Source organism: Salvia splendens, chromosome 10 (genome assembly GCF_004379255.2).
Source record: "Salvia splendens isolate huo1 chromosome 10, SspV2, whole genome shotgun sequence".
In the NCBI taxonomy this organism is placed as follows: domain Eukaryota; kingdom Viridiplantae; phylum Streptophyta; class Magnoliopsida; order Lamiales; family Lamiaceae; genus Salvia; species Salvia splendens.
The window spans coordinates 23,720,040-23,736,678 of NC_056041.1; the positions used below are offsets into that span (position 1 = coordinate 23,720,040).

Below are 16,639 nucleotides of genomic sequence, written 5' to 3' on the forward strand. Positions count from 1 at the left end.
GGTATTCCTGGACCAGGGGGTTAATAACATCGATAACATGCAAATTCTCTGCATATAATGGTTTCTCCATTGCTTCATCTATGCTAAATGTATATTTCTCCCCATTATAGTCTAGGCATATTGTTCCATCGAAGACATCGATAATAGTCTTAGCGGTACGCAGAAAAGGTCGTCCTAAAAGCACGCCGCTAGACTCAGCAGATTCATTATCACTCATTTTAATAACATGGAAATCTGCTGGATACAGAAAATCATGCACTTTGACTATAACATTTTCCAAAACTCCCTCTGGACAGATGCATGACCTATCCGCCAATTGGATCACCACTTTTGTATCTGCCATTCCTACTCCTACCAACTTTTTGTATATGGAAACCGGTAAAACATTTATCGATGCCCCTAAATCACACATAGCATGCTCAATTCTGACATCACCAATGGAAATGGGTAAGGTGAACATACCTGGGTTAGTGCATTTCGAAGGCCTCCTGCGTTTCTGAATCACTGCTGACACGTTCTCGCTAATCAAGATCATCCCACTGGGTCTTGTCTTTCCAGCTATGTACTCCTTGATGAATTTGCTGAAGACCGGCAATTTCAAAGCCTGTAAGAACGGTAAGTTGATCTCCAACTTTCCAAAAATATCCATAAAATCCACCGGTTCATCCTTCTTTTTCTTAGCCTCTCCCCGGTGAGGAAATGGTTTCAATTGTTTCCCAGCACTTGTAGATCCTCCAGCTAATTCATTCTCTGCTTCTGGCTCTGGGTCTAGGAAAAATGGTTCAGCTTCTCTAGGTAGCGGTTTCTCCCAATCACCTTCCCCGAAGGTCATCTCCTCTTACGGCGCTGCCCTCCTTCGAGTTTCCAAGTTCGTAAGCTGAATTCTTCCCTTCCTTGCCTTCCGTGGGGGTTGTCTCTTCATTCATCCTCATCACTGGACCGTCATAACCTCGCCCAGATCTTAAAGTAATCTGACTAATGTTAGCTCTATCTGGTGGCCTTACTGAGGCATGAATCGTTCCTTCATTTCCTCGCATCTCGCTCAAGGAGGTAGTGATCTGGGACTGTTGGTTTCTTGGATTACAAGAGATACAACCGGGCGTAATACAACCCAAAAGAAGGAATACAAAAGGGGAAACTGAAATGAAATTACAATTGAGAAATTCGAAACAGTAACCGTGAACAGTGGTTTAGCCGAGTCGAGGAGGCCTCTTTCCGCAAGACGAGATACGCCCTGGTAGTGCTCTCGGTTTGGCGTGTCGTCCCCAAAGATAAAATGACTACGTCTCTGGTGAAGCAGCACCGCAATCAACAGAGCTCCGGTGAACTGGATGGAGGAGAGGACAGAGCTTTCGACAGAAAAACAATGCAGAGAGAGGGAGAGAGCTTATGCTATTAAGCTTGTGAATGATGTGTAAAATGCAGTGGAATGGCTAGCCTATTTATAGGCCAAGCCACCATGCAGGGTCAACCAAGCCATAAAGTCTCATCATGGCTCATTCGTAACCGTCGGCGGTTACAAGCCTTCCGTGTGTGGAGCGTGTGGATTTCTCACGTGGCTGCCGTGTAGGCTTTGACTATGCCACGCTTGATGATGTGTCAAGCCACTTGGACTAACTCAGCGGTGGTCTAAAAAGATTACTACGGGTCCAGACCCGAGCCCAAAGACCACCCAAAGACCAATTGCCAAGATCCAAGTCTAAGATCGAGATCGAGATCGAGACCAAGCCCGAAGCCCGTTACCACGAGCACGAGCACGAGCACGAGCACGGGCACGGGCTCAGGCGGGCGGCGGCGGCGGCGCGCCCACGTGTGCGCGCGTGTGGGCTTTTTCACCCATCTTGGTCCACTATAATTATTAAGTAACATAAAGTCACTTAATTTAAGCACATTAAAAGATGTGTCACTTCTCCTATATGGGATAATTAACACTAGTTAATTATTCCCTAAGCTCAAACTTCAAGCTTTAATTAAAGCTAATCATGCCCAACTTTAATCCACTATTTCTCACTCACTGGAAATCGGATTTGAGAAAGTGAATATACTACATTTATCTGTGTAAAATGTAGATCGACGCTATATAATTTAATTTCACAAAATTAGATGTCTTGTCACATTTATTATTTGTTCAAAATCCATTGACCGGGCATATTTTATTCCATGATTTCTACAATCCCCCACATGAGTGGAAATAGCCAAATGCATATACATGCAGACACAAGCTCAACCCTCGAGAGGTATATAAGCATAAGGATAGGTAGTTGTTGGCTTTGAACCCTCCATAGTCGACACCATCGGATACATAGGCGGCTTAGTAGCGCGATTCTTTGAACTAATCCCCCACGGCGTGCACCGAGACAATGGTGTTAACGCTTAAACACCTCAACCTCATCCGTTCTCACGTTTTGTGTCCTTTGCGGCCTCGGATACCACTTTGGGTTCATAAGTGTGTTATTTGAAGCGGCCTCACTTCACACTTATATAGTTGATTCCTAATCGAGTATCTTGCCCTACTCGGTCTCCTTGAGAACTTAATCTCCTCGAGATCCTTTAGGAGTCATTAAAGTCATAGACTTAGCCTCACCACTAGGCAAGCTTTCCAACACTCTATTGCTCTCTAGGGAATAGATATAGTTGAGTGTTTCTCATGAACTCTCATAGCTTAGTTGTCCCTTTGAACCGAGTTCTTGGGATCTCCAATCATCATGGTTGGGTTACCACTATGATAATTCTTTAGTTTGTGGATTTCAAACCCATTCCCTCTAGCAACTTATTCATTTGATCACGGTTTAACCCTTTGGTTAGCGGATCCACTAGATTATCTATTGACTTCACATAGTCAATTGTAATCACCCCTGTTGTGATCAAATGTCTCACGGTGTCCATTCAAGTAAACAACTAAAAACTCAGAAACAAACATCATCCATACTCGAAATCAACATCATCATAACAGAAAATAGAAATTGCATAGAATGATCAATAGTACTTCAACAGTCAGCAAAAGCCGAGCTTCGAACAGCTAAGACTCGGTGAAATTCACAGCAGAAACTGAAATGAAAACAGTAAATTGTTTCTTCGCCCTACGTGAGGACGGTGGTACGCAACATCAAATCGAAAGTAAAACCCGAACCCCTCTCAAATTCCGAAACCCAAGTGTGTAGAAGTGTGTGCGAATGAGCTGAGAGCCAAAAGAAAATTTTCTCCTCCTCCTCTTTTTCGTAAATTGCATGCTCTCTCTTATATAGATGCGGAGGGGATCTTCTAGAAGCCTTCACTTGAAATCTCTGTTCTACCCTTCAGCTTAGCGATCTCTTCCGTCTGGCTATTTTTCCTTCATAATGCTCACTTTATTGCCAAATTTCCTTCGCTAGGCAATTGTTTTCCTTTCTTCCTTAGCCTGGCGATATCTTCCACACACCTGGCTTAAAAAATGCGTTAGACCCCGTAAATGCATGAGTTTATCCTCCTAACCAATGCATGAAGTTACCCTTATCACTGATCATATCAATATACTTGTACTAACAATCAAATCAATCATCCACGACGTCAAATTTCCAAACTATGTCCACAAAAGTGTATAGTAATACGATTCTTCGCATACGCCATAAACATTGTCTGCAAGTTCTTAGGTTTTCAATATTTATATCATATATCATCATAATCATGTAACAGAATCCATTTAATGTATAAAATATTAGCTTATCAAATTATAACATAAGTTTCATATAAATTCATATATTATCACACACGTATTGTCACATATATCATCACTTATATTTGATCAATCTAGTCGTTAAATCACAATAACAAAATCTTAAACTCTTAACACAAGTATATGAACTGAATAGAATCACATAACAAAATCCAATTACTTAGTCCAGATATCAACACATCATATCAAAGTTACTATATATATATATATATTCCAGATATTCACGCATTATTACACGTTTTGATCACATATGCTAGTTCGCACAATATCATGCATAGAACCACACATACCAATCATTGATATTCTCACATATCAAAACACATACTGCATTTTTTATCCACATGCCAACACACCTACACATCACATACATCATTGCATGCCATAACAAGCATAGCCCCTTTCATGTGCTTAGTGACAAACTAGGGTACGCGGATCAGATCAGAAACAAAATCAGATTCAGAGGTGGATTTTTGTTCTCAAGAGGACTCCGCACAGACCACCCATTTAGGGTGCAGACAGATAATCAGATCACCCGAGGGTGCATATAGAGACAGATCAGATTTCAAACAGATATCAGAAGATCTTCGCTTTGGTTATCCAGAAGACGAGAGATCACAGATAATGCAGCGCTGCTGTCCTATGGCATGCCAATTGTACCCACAGAACACACTCAAGCACGGGGCGCAAGCACAGTCAAGTACAATTTTCAAAATAACACATCAACACAGACAATCATATATCATCACAGATAGATCAGACATCGTCACAAGTAATCATATTTGTATACCTCTCATCAACATATATCACTTATCACATTCACCTTAACGCCCATCTCCACATTTATCTAACCATCTTTACAATCACCATCATACTCTTCCCTTTCCATATTTCATTATCAACCCATTCAACAACTCATTATCCCCTCATAGTTAACTTCATAAGTCTCTTATTCCATAATTAATCATAATTCATCGAGTTCGCAAGTTACATATTCGCATATAAAAACTTAAAACACATAAGAACATTTAATTATCACGTAAAAGTACACAAGGGAATTAGGCCTTTAAAGTGCTGAGTATGCTACCTGGATGGTGTTTACTTCCAAACCTTTCTTTTCGATGATTCTTTTTCTTCCAACCCCTTACTCTTTGACATGGCTAATAATTGGGCGTACCTACCTTGATAGCATTGTAATATACATTAATCCATATAGAATATAATTTTACATATAAGCCAAACTCTCTCATTTATTCTTAATTAATATTCTATATGTACAATGTAAAGTATTTCTATAATTCTTCATTTATCTTCAACATGACCACTGCACTGGACTGATTTATCATTAATGTTCGACCTTCATTCAGAAGAATTTAGAGACTATCTTTGACATTTAAAAATACCCAAAGAAGTCTAGTTTATAATCCAACAAGATTTATTCAAAACTTCCTAATGATTTAAGAGATATCACCATTTTCTCACAAACTACCAAAATCAGACAATTTCTAGCAGCATTTTCAAATCAATTGTTATAAATACTAAAAGTACTTGTAAATTCTTTATAAATTTCAAACACTATCTAGATACCTTATAGTCAATTTAGTAATTTCTTCATCAAATTTACCTCTACCTCAAGCACTCTGAATAATTCAGATAAAACACAAAAAAACTGACTGTGTTACGAAAATTATGACAGTTATAGATGTATTTTTATAACAATTGATTGATGTACTAAACGAACTCCAAAATTCTCCAAAATATTCATGGCATTACTAGACTCATCACAGGGTTTTAAAAATTGTTAAACCATAATTTTCATTGTTCTACACATGCCGAACAATTCGGAACAGATCATTGAAAAACAAGGGATTAAATATGATTCAAACATTTATATCAAATTCTATTTCCATTTATGTTTAATCATCTCACTAACCATATATTTTATCTAGCTAGATATTTAGTCATAAAAACCATAAAATTAAATGAGTATTTTCAATCCTCATGAAATCTTTATGCTAGAGTTCAATAGGTTCTAAATAATTTATCAAAACATGCTTAAACCTACACAACAACCACTTATTCATGAACTATTCAAGAATTAAAATCATTCCCCCCTACAACCCCCCAATTATTCCAAACCTGTCAGCCCTCCATCCTCTACTTTTCATTTATTTAAATGCTATAAATATAAGGTAGGCAGAGAGAGATACCTCGAGAAAGTCCCGATTACGCGATTACACGTTCGATTCGCCGATAAACTTAAGAAAAATGTGAGAGAAATAGCTATGGTGATTTGAGAGAGGTTGCTGCCGATTTTTGTAGAGAAGAAAAATGAGGAAGAAAGATGACATCTCATATTTTTAAGTTAGTCTCCCAACATTAGCATTTTTCATGGCTAAAATTGAGACACTTGGCAACATTCAAATAAACCATTTGTAAAGCCTTATTTCTATACTTCTCTAATAATAATTAAGATAAAAATTTGCAGCCATTTCATTCCTAGTTGATGAGTAAAAATCGGCATTTTCCAAATAAAGAGAAAGAATTGATTTAATTAGTGTAAAAAGACCGAAATGCCCTTCTATCGAATTTTCTACACGAACATCGTATAAATCATAATTTCTTTCTTAATCTTATTCAAATTATACTCATAATACTTAATTATAAAGCTACAATACCCCTCATTAATTATTTTAATTAATTTGGCCATTTTCGTCGTCGAAACAATCACCGAAAACCTGATATACAAGTTTTACACTTCTTAATATATATATATATATATATATATATATATATTCAAATCTCTCCATTTCCAACCTTATATTATTTTCTAACACTTAATTTTCATTTAATCACTTTCTAATCATACACTTTAATATTTCAATTTATTTCCTTCTCAATTATGAATTAACGTTTCCATAGCATCAAGAATTCCACATGGCATCTACCAAGCAATATCACATACCAACATACTTAGCACATATACAGACCAACCACATTTTCACATTTCCAACCACTATTTTCAATATCGAATTATTCGACAAGAGTCTCGATTCTCCGGTTTCCTAATCGGAAAATCAATTTCCGACTAAGGTCATTTATTTGGGGTGTTACAATTCCGTTTCCGGACTAGGAAACGGTTGTGAACCGAACCAATTGGGGTTCCAACCGGTGGAGCCCGGGGGGTGATCGTCGTGGCCGGACATTGTTTTGTTGTAAGAGTAAGAGTGAATGAAAGATTGGATGAGAATTGAGAATGAAAATGAGAGAATTTGGATGATAATTGTGTAGTGTGGCGTGAATTTTTGGTGTGAAAGTGGGGGTATTTATAGATGAAAATGTGTAGTTTTGGGGAAAAAAATTGAAAAAATTAAAAGTGGGTAGAAAATGGATATAATTTTTTGGGAAGTGGAAAAATAATTTTTTTTTATTTTTAATTCGATTTTTTAATTAAAATCTGATTTAAAAAAAAATTAAATTGCCAACGTCTATGCCGTTGGCCAATCACACGCTGCCACGTCACCTGCTCGCTTGCATGGACATGCTCGATGCATCGAGCAGCGCCGTGCCAGCGACGGACAGTGTATTCGTGCCGCTAGCACGGACGGACGTCGTCCTGCTCGCCGTTGTGGATGCTCTTACCAACACTTGCCTTGCGCAAGAACATGCTCGTGGCGGCAGCACAATATGATGGCTGGCTTATAACCGCCAGGGGCTACAAGTCGTTACGGGCGTCTAGGTTTGTTCATGACGTGGACTTCGCTACGTGCCAGCAACATTGGTTTCGTCGCGTCATGTTGACGACGTCGCTTGCTACTTGGCTCGCTGACTTGGAGTGCGTACATTGACGGGTGCATGATTTTGACTCTAGGGGATCCTAATTATTGCTAACAGTTGTAGTGTATTTTTTTTCGATATTTGATTCACATCAAGTAGTTGTGGCATGTGTTGTAGAAAGATATGAGATAGTAAATTTACAGCCCAACACAAAAGGAATGGTTCAAGTGTAACAGAACAAACAATGCCGAGCCAAGAACACCTCATTTCTCGAGAAGAGATGAGTCGTGGTGGTCCCCCCGGATCCCATGAGTGATCAAAAGTTGGATCTCACCCTAATTGTCGGATCTTCCGCTGCACAAATTTCTTGAGAAACGAAGTCATAGGCACTTAGGTTTAGGGCCAAACCGACTACTCCGAGAGCACTCGTCCATAAACCGGTTAGTGCTCTAAAGTTGAAAATATCATAAAAAAAGTTCCTTAATTATAAAATCGAAATCGGAAATTGAATTCATTATTATTCATTATAGGATTTAGTACATATATGGATAATGATTGAAAAATAATAAAAGGATGGTGATAATAACTCCCTATATTCCATTAAATGTGAAAAATATAGAGATGATGATGTTTTTATTTTAATGAGAGTAATAAATAAGGAGAATTTTTTATTGCAAAGTTTATGCGAAAAAAAAATAAAGTGTGTGTAATAACTTAGTCCAAAGATCAATTGTCAAGATCCAAGTCTAAGGCCAGCCTATCTTAGTCCACTGTGGGGGTGTTTGGTTTGCAAGATAGTATCCGTGATTAAATTTATAGTATGTTTGATTTATAAGATTCAATCCCAAAACTCAATCCTAGATGAATAATCATGACCCATGAGATAATTAGTCATAACTAACCTCCTATGAATAAAATAATCTCACAGCTCAATCTTAGATTATATCTTGATATTATTTTATCTTGAAAATCAAACAACACCTATAATTATTACATCTATAATTATTACATGTAATAACTCTTCTTATTAAATACTCATTAATGTTAAAAGATAAAGATCGAAATGGTTAGTTATATTCCGCGATTCATTGAATTTTTTTTATGCATATAAATAAAATAAATTTAAAAAGTTACATCACACTAAACTCGAATACGAGACTTTAAGTTTCGTGCATTGCCATATTTATCATTAAACCAACTCAAGAAACAAGTGGATAATATATTTTAGTTATGGGCTTATGGCACCCCTACTCGGATCTCTAATTGGATTATTTCATTTCATTGAAATACCAAACTAAGTAATCCATCAACCAATAGACAACCAAGCCCAGCCCAGTTAGGCCCAATTAATCCAAACATAAAAATACAGTATTATGAATATTATGGTATCCTATCGCCTATCACCCACACCTTTGTGTGGATAATAAGCCTAACCCATCTTCATCATCACCAACCATGGCTCTCTCCACCTCCGCCGCTGTATTTTCCGGCTTCTCCACCAGGTCACCTTTTTCATTATATTCTTCTTCTTATTATTGCACTTCACCCGAACATCAAATAATCCTATGATATCACAGACCAAAAGCCTCCCCATCTCTCCCCGGAAAGACAACTTCTACATTGCCGCCACAACGCCTCAATGCCACTAAAGGCCCGTCCAGCGTCTGCCAGCCGCTTCCCCCCGACCGCCCGCTCTGGTTCCCCGGCAGCTCTCCCCCTGAATGGCTCGACGGAAGGTATATATATATATATATGGTTTTGATCTATGCAAAACTATATTTAAATACAGAAACGCAGAACAATATCATACGTATGACACTTTTAGGTCATAGTTAGTTAATTTTTAGGTCATGCTAACAAAGCATGACCTAAAATGATCTTAGCATGACATTAAACCAAATATTATAATATAACCTAAAATTGCTTAATTATGACCTTCCGTGTTTTTGGTTAATTATTGACCATTAGATCATCTAATCCTAAGGCCCAGATTTGGGCTGCATTTCTGGATTTAAATGCATTTTTATTTTGATCATCTCCCTATATATATATATATATATATACACGTGGCATAAATCTAACTGTCAGATCACCAAATCCAATGGACTGACAAGTGTTTTGTGTTTTGCATATAAACTACGGTCTCCGTCCCAAAAGAATATGCACTTTGGGTTTAACACGAATTTTAATGCACAATTGATAAAACAAAAGAGTGATAAAATTAGAAAGTGCATATTCTTGTGGGACAGAGTTTCTAAAATTAGAAAGTGCATATTCGTGTGGAACATATTAAAGGAGGAAAGAGTGTATATTATCGTGGGATAGAGGGGAGTAGTTGTTATGGTTAAATCTGATCAAATTTTGCGCTTTTACAGTCTTCCTGGGGATTTCGGGTTCGACCCGCTCGGGTTAGGGTCCGACCCGGAGCTACTGAAGTGGTTCGCGCAGGCGGAGCTAATGCACGCGCGGTGGGCGATGCTGGCCGTGGCCGGGATCCTGATCCCGGAGTGGCTGGAAGGGCTGGGATTCATCGAAAACTTCTCGTGGTACGACGCCGGCGAGAGGGAGTACTTCGCCGACCCAACCACATTGCTGGTGATGCAGCTGGCGCTAATGGGTTGGGCAGAGGGCCGCCGCTGGGCCGACATGCTCAACCCGGGCTGCGTTGATATTGAGCCCACCTTCCTCCACAAGACTAAGCCCAAGCCTGATGTTGGGTACCCGGGCGGGCTGTGGTTCGACCCGATGATGTGGGGCCGGGGCTCGCCCGAGCCGGTGATGGTGCTCCGGACTAAGGAGATCAAGAATGGGAGGCTTGCGATGCTTGCTTTTGTTGGCTTCTGCTTCCAAGCGGTTTACACCGGCCAAGGCCCCATTGACAATTTGATGGCCCACCTCGCCGATCCCGGCCACTGCAACATTTTCTCGGTAACATTTACTCCATTTGTTTCATTAAAAATGAAACGTTTCCTAAAATAGAAACAACATTATCTGTAATTTTTTTTCCTCTCACTTCATTAATTTACAAAATAACATTGTATAAAATTCTATGCCGGAAACCAAATATTTCATATTTAATGGGACTCAGGGACTATTTTTTACTACGTGAACTTTTCAGTGATTTTTTTTGTTTTCTGTGTTTTTGGCAGGCTTTCACCACACACTCGTGAAAAGGGAAGATGATTTTGGATTCGGATGATTAAATGTACAAGTGGAATCATTTAGGCAATATTGAATTGATATAGCTTGAAATACATTATAGTGCATTTGGGTTTTCAAGTGTAGCTTGTCTCATTTTGTGGAGTTTGATCATAGAGGGTATTGATGAATTTTACCTGACATGAGAAAGAATCTCATCTCCAAATGTTAGGATCAATTGCCATGTTTCAAAGTTTATTTTAAGTTTGTTACACAAAAGGGAAATAGTGCTACTATATGTGTGTTGGTTCGTATCCTTTTAAATCAGCTGAAGAATTGGTATAACAAAAGTTACCACTGTTATTCTAGATTCTGTTTTGCACAACTCGCCGTTGAGCGGTTAACTGATTGCGTAGGCCAGCTCCTTCAAGATTGTTAACTCTTCTTGGTCCATATAAATAGATGTAGCTTCTTTTCTCACACTTTATGTTTGCTACCAGGGGCGAAGCCAGGAATTGATGTGAGAAGGGGCAAAAATATATTATCAACAAATTTTGAAATATTGAGAAGGGGCATTTAGAGAAAATCATAAGTAAATTGGTAGATTTTAAAAAATTAGCATTAATATATAATTTTTTAGGAGGGGAAATTGCCCCACTAATACACTACATAGATCCGCCCCTCTTTGCTACTAGCTTTAGCTTTTTCTCATTCAAGTATATTCAACAAAATCGCAAGTTTCATTTGGGGAATTCCGAGCATCCTTTCAATTCGGTTTCTTGCTAGGTTTATCTCGATTGCATCGACATATGAAGCGGAGAAGTTAGTGGTAAGAATGATTATGGGCATTAAAATTTATGTCATATCCAAAGTCTTTTTTTATGGGACGAGAGGGAATATAAAAGTAAGAGACACCTCTATTAACTTTTTCTTCTTACTTTTCTTAACAAAGTCTAATAATTTTTATAAAAATTTACACCGAATAAAATGGAACAATTAATGGGGACCGTACAATACTATATTCCTCCTCTTTCAACGCACGCCTTCTCTATTTTTTTATAGGTAAATGAAATTAAATTTAAAGACAGCTCCACGACTTTTAGCCTCAGACATTAGGTCATCCACGTCCTTGTCTAAATATAGTCTTATCCATTAACTATTCATGGGCCCCACTGCAATTTTTACCCCATCTCTTAACTAAGAGACATCACCTGCAACCCTCCATCTCTTAACCATCTCATCCCTTAACTATTCATCCCATTTGATTTTTATTTTTATTTTTCAACAAATTCAATTAATATTTCACTGAAATATTAAATTAATACTAATAACATAAATTCATTAAAAACCATGGAAATTGGGTTATTTATAGATGAATGTGGGAAAAAAGAAAATAAAAAAATCTGCAACAAAAGGGGCAAAGCAAATGGTAATTTTTTTTCCAGATTATTTTTTAAAAAAATTATTAAAAATCACCGAAAATTGACGCCCACTCGCAGAGCTTGTGAGTGGGCGTCATGACCCAACCGCCGGCCACGGCGGAGGGATACGGGACGAGACGGAGTGGCCGCATCCAGGGGCATAGCCAGAAAATCATGCCACAGGAGGCAAAATTATATCCAATGTAATTTTATGAATTTTAATAAGGGGCATTTAGTGAAGAAGTTGATATATATTTGGGAATTTGTACCAAAATATAGAAGGATGAGTGGGGGTGAGGAGGGACAATTGCCCCATCTAGACATAGGCTAGCTACGCCCCTGACCGCGTCGCTGGCTCGATGCTATCTCGTATCGCCGAGACGAGACCAAGACAACATCGAGCTGCCGCTGCGAATGCTCTTAATCTCTCTCCCGCTTGGCCAACTCTTACATACTCAATGCACGCTTTCTCATCTTTTTGTTTAGCATTCACTTCCTCTCTTTACGTGGAATGAGGGCGGAAGCACGGGCATCGTGGGGCCAGATGCCACTCAGGAGCGGTATCCCTCTTGACCCGACTCCGCCCTTGTTCAGTTGTTCTGCACAGTGGCCGTGTAATATGTGGCTAGGAATGCGATATACTCCCTCCGTCCCGCACTACTTGCACTTATTTCCTTTCTGGGCGTCCCAAGTTATCTGCACTCTTTCCATTTTTAGTAACAATTTATACCTACAGCCGTAATTGTTGACTTTGTTTATCACTCATTCCTTAATCTTCGTGCCCAAAAGGAAATGTGCGAGTAGTGCAGGACGGAGGGAGTATATGATAAGATAATCCTCAATCAACCTAAATAAGTGAGATTAACAAAAAATTTATTTAACATTTATTACTCTTTCCTTTTTGGCATATATATCAACAAACTTGATCTTATTTCACCTAGAAAGGACTGAATCAATAAATTGTAGTAAACTTAAGTAGCTACCTCGAAATAGATGAATTACTCGAATTAAAGCTACAGTGAAAAAGTCATATAAATACAAAGTAAAACGAATAGATTGTTAGATATGGCATTATCAAGAATTCTAGTAGTTTGTGCGGTGGCAATTGCTATCCAAGCAGTACTAATATTTTCTTCATCCTCATCTTATCCTGGCTTTCTTGAAAAACCAGCCTTCTTCATCCCGTTTACCAGCTCCATCAAACGCCAAATTACAGGTTCCTAAATAAGATTTTTACAATAGCAAAATTGTTGTTTGGCTTAATTACACGCACGTTGGTGTGTGAACACTAAACAGGATGTTGAGAAGCTAGGAGAAGGGGTGGTGGTGCAGCCGGAAGACGTGGCGGTGGACAAAAACGGAGTTTTATATACGGTGACGAGGGATGGGAGCGTGATGAAGATGCACAGAAACGGAACGTGGGAGAATTGATGGCATATCGATAGCACTGGTTTGTTAGGGATTACTACTACAACACAAACTGGCCATCTTATAGTTTGTGATTCTTTTCAGGTAATCTAATCCTTTTCTGGTTATAATACTCGCTTCGTCCACAAAAAATAGTCCTATTTGTGGATGGGACGAAATTTGATAAGAAATTAACAAGTAAGGGAGAAGATAAGAATTAGGTAAAATAAAAGAATTAGTGAGAAAGTAGGTTAAATATATCAGAACATTTAATAAATTAATTTTTTAAATCTTGTGTTCAAAAGAAATGCCTCAACTACCTTGGGACAAAGAGAGTACATCTTTTAAATGTTTTAATTTTTAATATATTTTTCAAAAATAATGAAAGTTGGAAATATGAATCACTTAATTTGAAACTGAGGGAACTATATTATTCTTTTTATTTTTACTTAAATGACATTGGGACCTTTCATATGTTGAGGTGAACTTTATTAAAACAATTTATATGATAAGCTACAAATTTGGGACATCGCCATAGTAATATTTATTTTATCTTATAAATGTTTTGGTTAATTGATGATAAATAGGGATTGCTTAAGGTTGGTGAAGAAGGTGTTAAGGTTCTTAGAGCATCCGCAATGGCGGACTTCCGCGCGGAATTCCCACGGACGTCCCAAATTCTGTCGGCGACGTCCGCCATTAGGCGTGCCCGCCACGGATACGGAATTGGGCTGAGGACGTCGCAGGTCCGCGGCGTTAAGCGGAATTCCGTGGGGACGTCCGCCATTGCGTCGACTCCCACAGAATTCCGCTTTATTTTGTTTTTTTTTTTAATTTGTGATTTTTGTGATTTTTTTTAATGTGGGAAATTGTTTACTTACGGAAATTGTTTACGTAAATTGTTTACTTCCGGAAATTGTTTAATTTGTGAATTTGTGATTTTTGTTTAATGTGGGAATTAAAGGGAATTCCGCCACTGTGCAGTGGGAAGTCCGTATGACGTGGCAGTGCAGTGGGAAGTCCGTATGACGTGGCAGGAGGTATTTTTGGGAATTCCGCGGGGAATTCCGTCGGGACATCCGCACCACTGCGAATGCCCTTACAACCCACATTCACATTGATGGTGCCAAAATAAGGTGAGACTATATATCATGGTAACCAATATTAGATATATAGTATGATTAAAAAAAAAAAAAACTAATGAAATCCTTGAGTTTCCACAAGATTTGCAGATGATGTGATCGGATCGTCGGACGATACGTTCTACTTCAGCGACGCGAGCACAAAATTTGACTTTAGTAATTGGCAACTCGATCTGTTGGAGACGGAGCCTCACGGCCGCGTACTCAAATACAACTCTTCATCAAACACGACGTCGCTTGTTCTTGATGGCCTTGCGTTTGCTTATGGCGTCGCGCTATCTTCCGACCAAGATTACTTGGTCGTGTGCGAAACGTGGAAGTAAGTCATCGAAACAAATTACTACTAGCTAGCTTATTTAGAGGGGTGCAAGTTGGCTTTTGTTCTTACAAATGTTTTACAAAATGTTTCAATGATGTGATTTCTATGTAACTAGAGCAGATATAGATGTCTGAAACATTGGCTTGAAGGAGACAAAAAGGGGCAAACAGAGATTTTCATTGATAAACTTCCAGGAAGGCCAGATAACATAAATCTTGCTCCAGATGGATCCTTTTGGATTGCTTTGCTAGAGGTTTAATTCTAACTACAATTGACTTATTTTTTCTTTCTTTTGACCTTATTATTTAGGTTTGTTAGGTTGATGACTTTCTTAAATTGATAACTGACAACTATGTCAACAATCTACATTATAGATGTCAACACGAAGACATTTATATGTCAACTACATTTAGTTGACATATGTATGACTTCTGTTGACATCTATATTTACATGTCAACATAAGTCATACTTATGTAAACTATATACATTTAGTTGACATACAAATGTCTTTGTGTTGACATAGTTATCAGTTATCAATTTAACAAGGTTATCACCAGATCATATCTTGTTATTTACTACTAATATCTTAGTATGAGATATGATCAGTTGATAACTATCTTAAATTGATAACTATGTCAACCTACGTTATGGATGTCAACACGAAGATATTTATATGTAAACTAAATACGTTTGACATGTAAATATAGATGTCAACACAAAGACATTTATACGTCAATTAGTTGACATAATATGTTGTTGACATAGTTGTCAATTATTAATTTAAGATAGTTTTTAACCTAACAATGACTCATTTTAGTATTACATTTGTGAATATCCTATTTTTGTATTGTAGAGTGATCCTATGTGGCCAAAATTGGTGTACAATTTACCCGGGTTGAAGTATATAACGGGGGCATTTCCCAAATTTTATAGCAAATACGTGACGAATGTAGTAGAGCAAGCAATGGTGGTGAATGTAGGAAGTGATGGGAAGATGCTGAGAGGTTTCAATGATCCGACAGGAAATGTGATGAAGTTTGTAACTTCTGCGGTGGAGTTTGAGGGGCATTTGTACATCTTATTGAAAATTATCCCTCGACTAGTTAGATTCTCTATTGAAAATTTACACTCTTATTTTACATTGTTCATAAATAAAAAGGATGTTGTTTGAAAGTATATATATTGATGATGTATTTGTATATTTATATGGTCGTTTTATGTTGTCAGAAATTAATAAATAAATTCATAATAGAATGTTGTTTGGAATTGTAGATTTTCCTACTTCCGCACTTCCAATTTAAGTGTTGATACTTGATAGAATGTTAGTTGTCATTGGATGGTAAAAAAAAACACTCCATCCGAGTCACTTTCTTTTTTTATTTGTTTCCATCAAAGCGACTCATTACTAAAAATTAAAACACATTTATCTCTACTTTATTCTCCTTCTTACTTTTACTCTATTCACTTAACGTACAAAAAAGTTGCATAAAATCCCGTGTCATCCAAGAAATGAGTCATCTTTCTTGAAGCAGAGGAATAGTTCAACATTCATACCTAATTATGAATGATATTGTATCAATATTTTGTTATAAATATGTGTGCTCGTATATGAATAAAATTATGTTAATAAAATTTGAGAAAGGACTCGCACTCTATTCATACCGGTCAGAGTCAGACTCATTGTTGTTAAACCTTGAATGAATAGCTTTGCTGTTTCACTTTGAC

The 16,639-nt window shown here is 37.7% G+C and overlaps 1 protein-coding gene, 1 long non-coding RNA gene and 1 pseudogene across 2 annotated transcripts; 2 read left to right on the plus strand and 1 right to left on the minus strand.

Annotated features, from left to right (window-relative positions):
• Positions 1-2,944: 2,944 nt before the first annotated feature.
• Positions 2,945-6,023, minus strand: LOC121753240. The gene is made up of 3 exons (XR_006040364.1): positions 5,920-6,023; positions 4,797-4,890; positions 2,945-3,418 (listed from the first exon to the last, which is right to left on the minus strand). It is a non-coding gene; the product is annotated as an uncharacterized LOC121753240 (long non-coding RNA).
• Positions 6,024-8,889: 2,866 nt separating this feature from the next.
• LOC121753238 (photosystem I chlorophyll a/b-binding protein 6, chloroplastic-like) lies at positions 8,890-10,903 on the plus strand. The gene is made up of 4 exons (XM_042148450.1): positions 8,890-8,988; positions 9,064-9,222; positions 9,862-10,414; positions 10,636-10,903. Exons 1-4 carry the CDS (start codon positions 8,942-8,944, stop codon positions 10,654-10,656), a joined length of 780 nt encoding a protein of 259 aa, XP_042004384.1. The 5' UTR covers positions 8,890-8,941; the 3' UTR covers positions 10,657-10,903.
• Positions 10,904-13,095: 2,192 nt separating this feature from the next.
• On the plus strand, positions 13,096-16,185 carry LOC121753239 (annotated as a pseudogene).
• Positions 16,186-16,639: the final 454 nt, after the last annotated feature.